Consider the following 15,971-nt stretch of genomic DNA (forward strand, 5'->3'; position numbering starts at 1 on the left):
TGTGTCCAAATGCTGGGTGTCTAAGCGGGAGCTGATCTCTTTCTGGGAGTGAAGATGCGTGTGTATGAATGTAAAGTCTGCACTCTTCACTTAAATTACTGAGTTATGGAGGTGCAGTTTTCCCATTTTCTTGCTGTCCTTGCTGTCAAAATTAGGTTGATCTTAGCTTTGGTAATATACTACTGGTCTACATATTGGTCTTTTCAGCACCAGCAATCATGCTGTTCTCATCAGCAGGTTTAGTGCTAGTTTGAGCTAAGATACAACATTTTTATTTCTGTGTTGGGAACCTTTCCTTTATTAGGGACCAAACTGGACTTTAAAAATGGCCATCAGACTGTATAAAAGTACACCTGAGCAGCATTCATTCGTTACCAGTACTCTGTCAGGCCTCCACTGTGAACTGTGGAGCTCTCTATTTCTCTTCCCTGTCTTTGCCATAGACAGCCCTGTGTTCCAATGCACACCACAGCCACCTCCTGTGCCCCACACAGTGCTCACTGGGTGAATCTCTCCACCTGTACACAGCAGTACGCTGCACCATGCTGTGCTTTGCTCTCCTGCCATTTATTTGCCTGACCATGATTGCTGTGTCAAAGGTGGGCATCCCTCTGGCCTTGCTTGGCACAGAGCTTTCCCCACATCTGCCTGCTGCCCAGTTTCAGGCCCACAGCTGCAGGAATCAAACCGCTCATGGTGGGAGCAATGCAGTGTAGTGAGAGGTGCATTTGGTGGCTTTGGGTGCAGACAAGACTCTGAGAAGCTGCTGGTGCAAGAGGGTGCTCACAAAGGACAGAATGAGTAGGAAGGAGGTAGAGAGCTCCCAGGATCGTGTGAGTTGGAAGGAGGGAAATAAGTGTAGGGGATAGGGGCTGAAGGTACTAGCAGGATGAAGGAGGAGATGCATATGACCATTTGCAGTTACTTTAGGGCCTGATCTGGTCTCTAGTTGCTGCCTATTTCCTTTTTTGTCTGAGACTGAGATAGGAGTAGTCACTGTCAGTGTTGTAAAGGATGGTAGGAAAAGCTGGAAATACCCTTTTAAATGTGGTTGTGTGTTTCCTAGTTGACATTTTCTTTTTCATTGCTTGCTTGTCAGAGAATGACATTGCTTCTGCTGGAAGGGAGTGCCATCTGGGAGCAGCATGTGTGGGAGGAATGATAGGTGCAACCCACAGCCACTGCAGTGGCTCTATCTCTACACTTACATTAGCAGTTCTTACCTGTGAAAGGATGTCTTTCTTTCTCATATTTGTAATTTATAATTGCTTACTGAGCTAGATTCATGGCAGAGCTGAATGTGTTGAGATTTTGTGGGTCTTTAAAATTAATTTGTAAGGCACAAATATTTTTTAGACTGGAGTGTAGTAACTTGTAGGTTCATCAACTTGATGATCCATTTTACAGTGTGATTGTAACAGAAACTGTCAGTGGACATGAGCATCAGAATGTTTCACTTTTTTCTTTTCTTTTCCCTTTTCTGGGAACTGCTACAGGCGCAGCTGATTGCACAGTCCATAGGTCAAGCATTTAGTGTGGCCTACCAAGAATTTTTGAGGGCAAATGGAATCAACCCAGAAGACCTTAGCCAGAAGGAATATAGCGACTTGCTTAATACCCAGGACATGTACAATGATGATCTGATTCACTTCTCCAAATCTGAAAATTGCAAAGATGTATGTATCTTTTTTTTTTTTCCCCACAAATATTCAGTTGCTCTTTATCAGTTGCAGGCCTGTGTTGGCAGAAACTAAAAAACCATTTATACTTCCTATAAATTATCTCAGTTGATCTAGAATATCCTCCCTAATAGACCACCCTGTCATCAGTTCTGTTTCAAATGCAAACAGTGAACCCCAAATTTATCTGCAGTCAACTGATTTACCATCTGTTTCTGTTCTTTTTACCAAGCAATTTTCAGACATGTTTGAATGCGAACTTAAAGCAGATTAACAGATTAATACAATAAAAAAAATTACAGTGAACAACATAAAATTTATAGAAGCAGCAGTGTTTATGAACATGATTGATTCCAGGTTTTAAATAACTGTGTGTGCCAGAAGGCTTTGCAGCTGGCTTGATAAAAATGAACCAGTGTGCAACTGGAACACACAGGTAATGTCTTTCCAATACAAAGTTGTAAAGTCGTGCAGTCTCTTCTTATTTAGCTTTGTCCACCAAGCCCATGGCACCAGGGTTTCCTTCACTGGAATTTCTTCTTTTCATAAACAGAAATTACTTCTGAGGGGTGTTCAGCACTGAGTCTGTATTGTGTGTCATTTAATGTTTGAATGCAAATGAAAGGTAGTAAAACATGTACCCTATCTTGTTTTGCCTTTGAATTAGGAAGGCAAGTTGCAAATGAAAAGGGGTATATTTGTTGGGTTTGTGAACGTTTGGACGGGGATGATATTAGTTCCATGGGTGTAAAAGAAACTCTTTTTTTAAATACTTTTTCTTACTATACAGGTTTACATTGAAAAGCAAAAGGGAGAAATTCTAGGTGTGGTGATTGTGGAGTCTGGCTGGGGATCCATTTTGCCTACCGTTATCATAGCCAACATGATGCATGGAGGACCGGCAGAGAAGTCTGGGAAGCTGAACATAGGGGACCAGATCATGTCAATCAATGGGACCAGCTTGGTTGGTTTACCACTCTCAACATGTCAGAGCATTATAAAGGTAGGGAAAATGTTTCTGGAAGCTACATATTTTAAAGAGACATAATTGAAAAGCAGAAAGTATAAAACTGAAGTAAATTCTTGCCAAATGTTTGCATAGCAGTTTGCATTTCATGATCTGAAAAAATAGTGTGAATTATGCTGCACCAATTTTCTGTCTGGGACCAATGAAAGTGTTGTAATCTAATATCATTGATGAGGTCCCCTCTCAGTTGTCTCTTCTCGATGCTGAGCAGGGCCAGCTCCCTGAGCCTTTCACAGAACTGTGGCAATTTTAGATTGGAAATGACCGCTGAGATCATTGAGTCCAACGGTAAACCTTTTCCTCCTAAGCTGAAGTGCACCAATCCCCTATGATAGCCCTCAACAGGACCTGCCTGCTCCAGGAGCTCCATGTCCCTGTTGTGCTGAGGAGGCCAGAACTGGACACAGCACTCCAGAGGAGCCTCAGCAGGGCTGAGCAGAGGGGCAGGATCACCTCCCTCGAGCTGCTGGCAGTGCTCTTCCTGAAGCACCCCAGGACACCATTGGCCTTCCTGGCCACACAGGCACACTGCTAGCTCATGGACAACTTGTGCTGGGGCCTGGGATTATTCCTCCCCAGGTGCATTTGCTCTTGTTTGATTTCAGAAGGTTCCTTTCTGCACATCTCTCCTGCTTGTCAAGGTCCTTCTGAAGGGTTGCACAGCGCTTGGGTATCGGCCACTCCTCCCAGTTTTTGTGTCATCAGTGAGCTTTCTCAGTGGGCACTCCATCTCTGATGATAGGTTAAATAAGATTGGGCCCAGTATTGAAGCTTGGGAGATGCTGCTAGATACAGGCATCCAAATAGATCTGTGCCACTGATCCCAACCCTCTGAACTGTCATTCAGCCACTTCTCAATCCGCCTCACCATCCACTTCCTGAGCTTGGCTATGAGGTTATCTTGAGAGGCAGCGTCAAAGTCTTGATCAAGTCCAGAATGACAACATCCAGTGCCATTCCAGACTGCTGTGCTATTTACTTGTGTCCCAGGGCTCTGTGCACAACTTCACAAGGGAATATTTTGTGCAGAAGGAAGATATTATCAGGTACACAATATATTGAAATCTTATATCACAAATGGAGGCACAGGTGCCTAATATTGTCGTAAGCCTTACTAGATGTCAAATACTTCTTAGTATTTGGATGAAATAGAGTAAATGCTTTTTTGTTTGTTTGTTTATACCTATTTTTAAAGCTTTTAAACTTTAAGACATACCCTCTGTGGCATCTTTGCCCAAGTTACTTCAAAGTGCTTCGCTTATTTGGTTCTTTTCTTCACTTGCATAAGTGGGGCATTTTAATTGGAAGAGCTTTCTTCTAGTTGTCAGAAAAGTATGTGACAGTGAGAAGCTTGCAGGTCATCTGGAATTGAACAGTGCCTAGAGCAGCTGTAGCATACAAAGGAATAAGTATTTCAACATCAGTGTTCAAAGAGTGGGAAAGATGCATCACTAGAGAATGTTTGAGACACTCTGAAGTTAATTAGTTATTTATTAGTTATTTGTTGAAATTAGTTATTTGTTGAAATGGTCCTGCCTAGCTCTGCAGATCATCACGTACAGACACATAATGTAATGCTGGTGGTACATTATACCAGCATTCTTCCCTGACTTTTAGCAATGTACCTGTTAGACTTACTCATTTAGGCAACTTTTTGGTAACAAGTTGTATTATGCAAATTTCTCTTTCACTTTGTATTTTTTTTAATTGAAAAATAAATTTCCATTTACAAGATAAATTTGCCATGTTAAAAAAAAGTACAAACTATTTCTTTTCTTTCATGGATTATCTCTTAATACTTGAGCTGAGATGTTTGTTATAAAGACTTCCCATTCAGGCTTCCCAAAATGTTAATGCTGAGTTCTGATGAGTAATAGATGCATAGGTCACCGAACCAGAAATTTTAGATTCAGTGAGTAGAAATGACAGCATGTGTGACAAACTGAAAATATGGCAAAACCAGTCTTAAATCTGTAAAGAAAGGAAGAAAATAATTGTATTAAATATCTTTGTGCCAGCTTCATCAAAGCAAAACACCCTGCAAATTTAGGCTCTTTGTAATTGCTTCCTATCCCACATAATTTTTATTTCTAAAACTGTGATAAGTTGTACTTCCCTTATTCAGATGGAGATTTTATTGTGCTCATCAGTATTTTGTCAATACAGAACCAACCAGCTTTGCTGTTTCCAGCTTCTGCAGGCCTTTTACTTCTTCCCTGATACCGCAGTTTCCGCAGGAACTGCCAGCCTTATTTTGTCTTTCTAAAGAGATGATAATCTGTATGTTTGCAGATCTTCATAACCACACATCTGGAGTTATTCATATAGCACTTTTGAAAACAAATATGTATATGAATGACCTAAATGCAGATCATTAAATGTGGTGGAAATATGCCAAATTTCAGATTTCCTTAGCATGCTGGAAGGATTCCTATGAAAAGATGATAATATTATGTGGATAAACATATGTCACAAGCACTTCAAACAAGATAATTCAGTATTATGGATGTAATCTCTGCTGCTAATTTGCCATAAACCAATTGCAAACTGATGGAGCTTGGAAGAAGCTTTCCATATGTAGTGACTGTTCCCTAATAGGATTATGCTACTTCTGTCAAAGCATCTGGTACTGGCTACTATCAGAAATATACTCAGGAACTAGATAAACAAAGAAAGGTGGTGAAAATACAATTTTTTTTGTTTCTGATCAGTTTATGTTACCAGTCTGTATACTTCTGAAGATCACCCACTTCTGAAATATATACACTTTCTGTAAAATTAAAAGGATTTTTCATTAGGGATGACATTATTTTTTTGCCCCAGGGAATACATGTAAGTAACTTGCACATTCAGCAGGGAGGTAAGGGCATGACAGTATCAAATCTATTCTGCGCATGTACCCTGAATGAATTCAGATGACTGAAGTTACACATTTAAATTCCTCTTAGAAATGGGCATCCCCAGTACTCTGCATGACTCTCACCTCTCAGGATTAGAATGCTGAGTCAAAAGCCCCTTAGACTTTTCCATAAACATTGTGCCCACAGTGTAGTTCAAGTTGAGAAGTCCCTCTTCTCTGCAGTATGTGGTGTTGTGAAGATCTGCCTATAGAAAGTGAATGGCCCTTGAGCTTGTGAGGTACACTGCTGATTCCTCACTGGAGTAGAGGAGTCCATAGTTATGGAGGAGGTGGAGTTCAGATCTTCTTTCTCCTGAGTGTGGAGTACATGCAGCTCCCACAGCCATGAGCTTTGTCATTTTGTGGTCAGACACGCATTCATTGTCTTGCAGCAACTTTCAAGAATGAGCCAAGCTGAGCTCAGCACTGTGGGGACAGCTGTTTACACCCAATGTTGATTACATCCAGTTTAAGGTACTGACAAGAAAACAGACTCAAGGTAGTTCATCATGCCAGGATGCCAGTTTAGTTACTTAAGTCACTGCTGAATCTGGAGCTCAGCTCAACAGAATCAGCAGTAGTAAACTCTATGTAAAGACTTCAGTATATTACCTTAACTACAGTAGACACTACTTTCCAGAATTAATCATTTGAAGTCAGTGTCTGACACTTTGATTGCAGTGGGACCTAGATTTCTACTGTATGTATGAAAGGAATTTAGAAGCAGATACTGGAATTGGCAGGTGTTTAATTAAGCAAGCTGAAAGTTGCTGTATTTTTTAGAAAGCATTTAGTTCTTTATGTGAATTTTTTTTATAGATGGATTTATGGCTTATATTTTGTGTGAATTAATAATTTCAAAAATCTCTCTTAACAATCTCCAAGAGCTCTGAGTACTTGAAGTTGTACAAAGGGTCAAGCTGGCATTTATTTATGGTTTATTACATTTTTGTTTTCACTGAGCCATATGAACACAATCTCGAGTCTGGCAGTCACTCCTGTAGCTGGACTAGACCAACATTTTGGTTCAAAATAGAGCAGGCTTCTTAATGCTGTGCCCATTAGGATTTGAGTAACTCCAAGACTGGATGCTCCACAGCCTCTCTGGGTAATACGTGTTTTACCACTCTGACAGTAAAAATAAATTTTTCTCATTCAATTTTTTTCTAGTAGCAAGGAGTTCATGGTGAATGTGATATAACTCAGCTGGAAGAGAGGAAGAGTACTTCAAATGTATCAACCTCTATCTTGGTGTAGATGATGAATGAGTAGATAATTTAAAGGTTAGGATAAAAGGGCAGACTGGTAAGGGTGACACTTGTGGGTGTGTGCTACAGGATAATGGATGAGGCCTTCTACATGACAGCTCACATCAGCCTTGAAGTCACAGGCCCTGGTTCTTGTGGGAGACTTTAACTACCCTGACATCTTCGGGAGAAGCTACACAGCAAAGCACAAACAATCCAGGAGGTTCCTGGAGAGCACTGGTGATATCTTCCTGTCACAGATGGTGGAGGATCCCACAAGAAATGGGTGTGCTGCATGACCTCACCCAACAAACAGGAAAGGGCTTGTTGGAGGTGTGAAGATTAGGGCCAACCTGTGAGCAAGTAAGACTGTAACCATGGGCTTCAGGAGAGCTTATTTTAGCCTCTGTAGGGATGTTGATAGAATCCCATGGGAAGAGGCCCTGCAGGGGAGGTTGATATTCAAGGATCACTTCTTCCAAGCTCAAGAGCTACGCATCCCAATGTGCAAGTCAGACAAGGGGTCAAGAGACCTGCATGGGTAAAGGAAGAACTTCTGTCATTACTTAAGCATGAGCAGGGAAATACACAGGAGATGGAAGTAGGGTCAGGCCTCTTGGAATTAATATAGAGAGGTTGTCAGACTAAGGAGAGCTGAGACAAGGAAGGCCAAGGCCCATTTGGAATTAAATCTGACTGAGGATGTCAAGGAAAACAAGATGGGCTTCTTCAAATACATCAGCAACGAAAGGAAAACAAAGGATAATGTGGACCTGTTACTGTAGGAAGGGAACACCCTGGTGACAGAGGACACAGACAAAGCAGAATTACTGAACAGTGCCTGACTGGTGTTTGCTGTCAAGACCAGCCCTCAGGAATCTCTGACCCAGGAAATCAGGGTAAAGAAATGTTGGAAGGAATATTTTCCCTTGGTCAAAGAGAATTGAGTTACTTAAGGCAAACACCTTGGCAAACTCAAAATCTACACATCCATGGGCCCTGATGTGATGCATCCATGAGTGTCACAGACATGTTTAATGAAAAATCCTTTCCTTAGGATTTTTTCTCCTGAGCAGCTGAGAGGCCTCAGGAACAAAATGTAAACAAAAATTAATCTGCTGCTGTGGAATGCAACAGGCTCATCTTTGAGTTGGTTGTTTCTAATTAATGGCCAAGTCACAGTCCAGCTGTCTCAGACTGTCTGGTTAGTCACAAGATTTTATTTTCATTCCATCCTTTTCTATTCTGGGCAAGCTTCTGATGAAATCCTTTCTTCTATTCTTTTAGTATACTTTAATATAATATATATATACATTAAAATAATAAATCAAGCCTTCTGAAACATGGAGTCAGATCCTCGTCTCTTCCGTCTTCCTGGGACCCCCTGAGCTGATTTAATATCCTTTTATGTATGATTTCTGTTATCAAATGAAGAAACTGCCAACAGGAATCTAGTTTTCCTAACACAACTGTGCCAGATTTTTGGCAAGAAAAATTTGATGTTTTATCTCTTATCTCACTAAATATTCTGTTGTTTGTGTCTGGCATTCAGTGATCAGATTCTGGTACAATGCATACAAAGATCTGTTTATTCAAGGCTGCTCCCATGTCAGTATTCTAACAAGGTTTTTTTTTTTTGTCCTGCTCATGTTATATGTTTAACTCTCAGTTTGGTATTTTTTTCCAGGGTTTGAAAAACCAGGCCCGGGTTAAACTGAACATAGTTAGATGTCCTCCAGTAACCACAGTCTTGATCAGAAGACCAGACCTCAGATATCAGCTGGGCTTCAGTGTGCAGAATGGGATCGTAAGTAGCTTCCACTGTTCTGATCAAGCTTTAACACACATGAAATTTCCTCTCCATTTGTGGTCAAGTTTCAGTGTGAGAAGAGGGAAACTGCTGTTTTCTCCCTTACAGCAAGCAGGATTTTGCATTTGTCAAGTTTGAGATGTAAAAGTTGTGTTAATAAGAGGTTTTGTCTTTGACTCCACTTATTCACAAATTTACAGTCAGAGGAATAAAAAAGTTGTTTCAGCTTAAAAAACCAAAAATGTGTGGAAGAGTCTGCTTTCAGCATGCATCATATGTGTCTTTAGCCAAGCCATTGCATGATCTCAAAAGAAAAAGCCTATTCTTGATCCTTTTTGTTGTAAGGTATCTGCCTAATGAACATTATTAAATTGAGGTCCTTCATACACTCAAATTTCCAAACCAAAAGACATGTAATGTACAACACAAACAGCCTTTTGTGACAGTTTGTTCTGCTTTTGGAAGAGAATATCCATTAGCTACTCGTCATTAACAAATTTTGCTTTGGAGTCAGTGATAGATTGCATCTTAGAATTTATTGTTAAAAGTCTGCACTTAAATGTTAATTCATATATTGCAGGCAAAAAACGGGTAGTCAAAAGTCTCTGTTCCTTGTCCAGCCCATGATAAATTTGTGGTCTCCCTTGCAGATCTGTAGCCTTATGAGAGGAGGCATTGCAGAGCGAGGAGGTGTGCGTGTTGGCCATCGGATCATTGAAATCAATGGGCAGAGCGTTGTAGCAACACCCCATGAGAAAATTGTTCACATCCTCTCAAATGCTGTTGGTGAGGTAAGAACCAGCAACGTGTCTGGGCAGTATAGCAGAGTTCATTGCTGTTACCAGTAACAACCAGTGGAAATCAGTAATGAGCAGTGTCCTTCAAGGGACTGTACTGGGACCAGCATTCTATCTGTCATGTCTTCATCAGTGACATGGACAGTGAGAATGAGGTGCACTCTCAGCAAGTTTGAAGTTGACATCATGATCAGTGGTGCTTAAAGAAAGGGATGCCATTAGAGGGACCTGAACAGGCTAGAAGAGTGGCCCGTGTAACCTTTGTGAAGTTTAGCAAGGCCAAGTGCAAGGTCCTGCCTCTGGGTCTGGGCAATCTCCTACATCAATAGAAACTGGGCCTAAAGGGATTGGGAACAGCCCTGAAGAGAGGAACTTGGTGGAAGGAAAGTTGGACATGAGCCAGGAATGAACACTTGAAACCCAAAAAGCGAGTTGTATCCTGGGCTGCATCAAAAACAGTGTGGCCAACAGGGAGGTGATTTTCCTTTCCATATTCTGCTCTTGTGAGACCCCACCTGGAGTGCTGTGTGCAGGACTTCATCATAACAATGAAGGCCCCCCCTTCTGGGGCCTTCAGCATAAACAAATGAACCTGCTTGAGCAGATACAGATGCAGGCCATGAAAAGGGTCAGAGGGCTAGAGCACCTCCCCTGTGAGAAAAGGCTCAGAGGGGTTTCTTTGTTCAGCCTGGAGAAGAGAAGGCTCCAGGGAGACCTGACAGCAGCCTTTCAATGTGTAATGGGCTTCTAAGAAAAATGGAGAGAGGCTTTTATCAGGGTCTCCAGTGCAGAACAATAGGCAATGGTTTTAAACTGAAAGAGAGTAGATTTTTAGATCAGGCATAGGAAGAAATCCTTTGCTATGAGGTTGGTGAGCCACTGGAGCAGATTGCCTGGAGAAGCTGTGGATGCCTCATCCCTGGAAGTGTTCAAAGCCAGGTTGCATAGGGCTCGAAGCAGCCTGTTCTAGTGAAAACTGTTGATACCTGCAACAGGGCAGTTCGGACAAGATGATTTTGAAAAGTCCCTTCCAACTCAAACTGTGTTGGAATTCTGTTCTATCTCTATTAGCCCATTGCTAATCAAGCCTAAAAAGCTGAAGTGAGAGCAAGCCTGTGCACCATGTCTTTCATTATTTGCCCCATACTTCTATGCTTTAGAAGAACCATACCTTGAAAATATGACCTGGACAATTTTAGATGGTTCATCAATACTAAACATATTTTTTCATAAAACCATCACCTGCAATACTTTAATAAGGGTATGAAAACTCTCAAGTTTTATCCTTTTTCCTGCCTTGTGTGACCTTATCTGGGTCCTTCAGGTGAGGTATGCATGTTTAGGAACCTGGATTAATTTGGCTTATTTCCTCTAGATCCATATGAAGACTATGCCAGCTGCTATGTACAGACTGTTGACTGCACAAGAGCAACCAGTTTACATCTGAAGCCGACACCTCACCACCACAGTGTGCATGGAAGATGTTTTTTCCTCATTAGTGCTTGTCTCTCTAGTGCTGCATTGCTGTGTCTGCAAAGACATTTCTTTCTCTCTCCCCCCATCACAGACACAAATACACTGTTACTCTCTCCTTCATCCCTTTTCCCTCTTCTTCCCACCATTTTGGTAAGGGACAAAATATACCTGTGGAACTATTTTGGTTGCATCTTTTTACAAGTGAAACTTCATGCAGCTCCACATGCAAAACAGGAGAATAACAGCAGCATAGTTTACAGCAGTATTCACAGATGGCTCTATTTCATGCTACATAATCAGTTTTATTTCTGTGGCTGTAATTTTACAAACGGAGTAAATTAAATGTTGCTGAATGAAAAATTACTTTACCAAATAGATAGAAGTATAGGGTAAAAGGTGTTCCCTTGGATATCCTGCCTGTGACTTTGATTCTCCTGCCATGTTTTCTCGCAGGCACCAAGCTCAGTACTAAAGATTTGTGTCTGTGGGGAAAGTAGAATACCAAAAGGATTATTTTGCCCTCAGGAAAAATTGCCTGCTTATGAAGATTCAGTAAATGCTGCTGTTGTAAAATGAATTGTCCAAATACACACCTTTTAATTCCCCTCTGTCATCTGTTCTTCATGATAGTAGGACACCAAAAGATACTCCATATGTTCCTGAAGCATGTTATTCTTGCATTACTTACACTAAGAAATTTGGGAGGCATTTTTTACAGCTGCCTCCCTCTCTCTGCCCCCAGGTTTCTATCTCCTAGTTTTCTTCAGCTTTGTGTTTTATAGTCCCTTCCTGATTTTAGAGGTTAAAGAAGTGGGGGGGAGAATCTTTAAATAGCCACAAGAAAAATATTGAGGGGATCTGCTGAATAGCTACACTTTTCTAGGCTCTTAATTCCGATTTTGGTGCACATAGCCATGTGTGCCAGTGTATATAGACATTTTTAAAATTGTGCTTCCTATTTATGAAGTTTGAATATAAGAGATCTGCAGACTATTCTAAGTAATTTTGTTCTCTGAGCCAGTTTTAACATATATTTTTGTCCAAAGACCTGTCTAATTTTATTGACTTCCTATTTAGTTCATGATATGTAGGTAACAGTTGAAAGGATGAGGCAGGAATAAACTTATTTATTTTGTTATATAATTTAGCTTGTGATTTTTTCCCATATATATGGCACTTAAAAGAGATATGTGTGTACTATATGCACTTGTATGAAGATGATTAACTGTAGGGATGTATGAAATCTTGTATTTGATTACCCTCTAAGTTGCATGCTAGAGACAAAATGGGAAAAGGGGGCTGGGTTGGGTCCTTTGGTTTTTTTAAGAGGGTTCAAAATAAAAAGAAGCAGTGTCTTTTCTTCCTAGTGAGAGAATTCTACATTCTCTGTAGTTACTTTTTTTCAGGACTGTATACTGGTGTTTATACTGAAGTTGAACCATGTGTTTAGTCCAGGCTAGTATGTTGATTTCTTTTAAACAAACAGTTTGTGCTGTGTTTTGCTGTGATGGAAAGGCTCAGTGAGATGAAAACAAGAGCAGACAACACACTGCCACATGCCACTTCTGCTTTGCAAATGCGGTGTTGTTCATAGTCACTTGTGTCTCACTTGTTGTGACGTGAGCTGTGCAATGTAAGCGTTGCTTGCAGTCCAGTGATGATCCTAGACATTGCTATGGGGATTCATGGAAGTGGGTGTGTGCATGTGCACTTGTTGCAAACACGGCTGAGAACCACTGAGCGCTCTTGTCAGGAGTCCATTTTTTGGCTTTCTAAAGTCATGGATGACCATGGCCTGATCAGAGTTAGAGGATGAACTGTATTTCTGTGGGAAGCAGGTATTTAAGGGACATAATGAAGTGGTGCATAAACTGTTGTAGTAAGGGGATATGTTTTAGTGTTGAGATTAATGTACAATGACTTGATTTTACTTGCATTTATTGTTGTTATATAATTTAATCCAAGGCTCCAGAATATCAGATTGCACAAGAGAATGGTGTTAGTATTCCAGGTTAGTACTTAACTCTGCTGCCTCACTGATGCAACAAGATAATTAATGGCTTGTGAGTATATTGTTTAACTGTAGACATCTGGTTTATGGTAATTTGAACCTTTTTTCTAGAACTTTCCATATATATAGTAATAAATGTAAATATGGTATATAACCATGTACAATTTAGAAGATTCTATACAGTGCAGCCTTTCCATAAATTGCCTGAGGAAACTTAGTGAACTCTTGAAGACACAGTTATCATGCTTCTGGTTCCTGCTATGTGTATGCCCTCCACTTCACTTGTTTCTGTGGTTCTGTCTAGCCCATGTGGTGAAGTCTTTAGCTCACTTCACGGGGAAATTATGAAAATCTGAGCATGCAAATGTGTTAAGAGAAGAAACCACTGTTTCTTTGGAAATCTTACAGCTGGGGGTTTGTGAAGTTACTGTTCATCCTAAATAGGTGCTTAAAATTAAGCAAATGAATGCTTGCAGGACCAGAGCTTAGCAAAAAAAAAATCTCATTTTTTCAGTTACAGTATGTGCATAAAATTTCTAAACTGAGAGGTCCATAGTGTGTGCACACTTCTGAGAGCAGTTTTGTAAACAATCCCATTTTACTCTCTAAACAGAGTTTCAAGAAAATGGAACTCAAATGGGAAAGCTGGCTGTTCTCTAGACTGTTGCAGCGGTTTGATAGATCAGATATGGGGATTTTTAACAGATGTAAAGGAACATTCCTTCAGTGGTTTACATTCCTTCTTCAGTGACAGACCTGAATTCTTTTTCTTTCATCCTTGCTGCTTCGTACAGTCTAATTAACTCTTCAGTGTTTACATTAAGGATGAAACATCCCTTGTATTTTTTATTTTTGAGAAGTTTCATGTTTGTTTTGAATCTTGTGAGTCTCAGTTTGGATTTCCAGGTTTGCTAGCTTTCCTTCTTTTCTAAAAGAAATGTATTTCTCAAGACAGCAACATGGTTGAGATCTCTTGTATATATTTAGCGCAGTACCTAGACTATGAAGTTGTACTATTGTTCTGTAAAGAGGATGAATGGAAATTATTGTAAAGCGTTGGGAAAAGCATAGTATTGTATTTGTAACAATATTGTTCTTTGTAAACATTTAATGATCTCTATATAAAAATATAAATATATATATAAATATATGTGAGCCTGGAATGTTGATATTGCACATCTACTGAATGTAATTACTCTGATGTTTTCTGCCACAGGTCTCTGACCTCTCTAATGAAGCTGTGCTGGTTTGATTTGGGGGAGAGACAGAGGGGAGAAGAGTGGGCTTTTTGCTTTGGATGGGATAGGGTAAGGGGTTTCTGGCCAGTTATTTTGTTGTGATGTATTTACTGTGCTACATTCCTTTATTTAACAGAGCGCTAATGTCTGTAAGATTTGCAACAATAAACTACAAAACAAAAATACCTCAGACAAGGCTGAGAATTTGCTCATACTGACCTAGAGGCTTACTTGCCAATGCTGAATGCATGCATAATTGGAAGGTGTCTGAACTTGTTTTTTGCCACTTAGTCTGGAGTAATTCTTATCTATGTTTCTGCAGGCATGAAGCAGTACTGTTACCTTTATTTTTCAAACAGCATTCTTTTCAGGCAATACATGACACTAGTGCTCCTAAACAAAAGTGATTCCTAATCTACTGTAATTGTGACAGGAATATTATTTATTTGACTGAATAACTTTAAGTAGGATTTTTTCATAAATGGGGCTTTGATAACAATTCTTCACACTTAGAGTAGTTTCTGAAATCACTGTTTTCTTTTAAATGTCATCAGCATGATTTATTATTAAAGACGTAACAACATTTCAATAAATAAAAGTAGAATTCTGATATGTCTGTCCCTAGAATTAATCCTGGAACTGCCTGTGCTAAGGTTATTTTTTTTAAATATATGATCATAAAATAAAGATATAAGAGATTATGAAAAATATGATCATATTTGAAAGTCAACAAAAAAAAAGTCATCCAGGGACTGTTGCTTCAGGTGAGGCTTCATAGGATTTTCTGTGCCTTATAGTTTCTCAAGAGTACTTTGAAAGCACAAAAATGACAATATACACCACAGCTGACTCAGAAGAAAACTAAACATGGGCATTCAGCCACTTAGTTGCTGTTCATAACATGAAATAGAAATACCATCAACATGAGAGAATGAAGTATTTCACCTTAGTTGCTTAAATGACAAATGGAAAAAATTGCGAAGTCCCTGGTCAAGGGTGCAGTAGACAGGATGAGCTTCTTTCTGCATTCTGCAGTCCCCTGTGTACCACCCTCCATCCTCCTATTTCTTTCCATTATCTGTACATACCAATTTCTGTGTTACAAACTTTTCTGCATTTTTGTGGATAAACATAAACCCTAATTTTAGCAGTACAGACAAAAATTTCAGCAGATTTGCTGTGTACACAGAGGACATGTTTCTTGCCCCCTCCTTCAGTGTTTTTAATGGTTGGGATCCACACAGAGGACAGGCAGACCCCAGCCCATTTCCAGCACCCTGTAGAGCCTTGCAGGCTGAAGAGGTGACGCTGGTGACCTGCATGGACTGACAGTGTCAGTGTCAGGGCTGGGACTGTAATTTAAATAAATGTTCAGTGCAGAAGCACATGGAGCAATCCTGACCTAAAATCATGGTACATGAAGAGTTGTGATCCATGTGCCTCTTATCTGAGTAGGGCCAGGCCTGTGCTGTGCTTTGTGGTGCTCCTACAGATGGACCTCCAGGGATATCCCTTGGCCACGGAATAAATTTACATGTTTTATTTTAAGAAGGGAGCCTGCAGGCAGCCCCAGTGGTACTCAAAATGTAAATACCACCCAGCAGTACATGTGTGTCCCTGCCTTTGTCTAGATGTGCAGCAGCAAGGTCCCATGTGAACAGCCCTTTTGTTTGTAGAAGTGATGAGCAGAGTTGTTTTCTAAGAAAATTTTTTATTATGTCAGATGATCTGAATGGGGTAAAGTGGTCAGATCTGCTTAACTTGTGCCTTGCCTGATACTGCAGAAT

General features: G+C 40.2%; 1 protein-coding gene across 1 annotated transcript in view; it reads left to right on the plus strand.

Moving 5' to 3' along the window:
* Window positions 1–14,791, plus strand: part of APBA1 (amyloid beta precursor protein binding family A member 1) — an 80,680-nt gene extending 65,889 nt beyond the window's left edge. The window contains exons 9-13 of the mRNA XM_059493162.1: window positions 1,497–1,676; window positions 2,470–2,682; window positions 8,540–8,659; window positions 9,313–9,453; window positions 10,835–14,791. Coding sequence (XP_059349145.1) covers window positions 1,497–1,676; window positions 2,470–2,682; window positions 8,540–8,659; window positions 9,313–9,453; window positions 10,835–10,906 — 726 coding nt within the window. The 3' untranslated portion in view covers window positions 10,907–14,791. The remainder of the gene's footprint in view (window positions 1–1,496; window positions 1,677–2,469; window positions 2,683–8,539; window positions 8,660–9,312; window positions 9,454–10,834) is intronic.
* Window positions 14,792–15,971: the final 1,180 nt, after the last annotated feature.

The sequence above is a fragment of the Ammospiza nelsoni genome, chromosome Z, assembly GCF_027579445.1.
Source record: "Ammospiza nelsoni isolate bAmmNel1 chromosome Z, bAmmNel1.pri, whole genome shotgun sequence".
Classification (NCBI taxonomy): Eukaryota; Metazoa; Chordata; class Aves; order Passeriformes; family Passerellidae; genus Ammospiza; species Ammospiza nelsoni.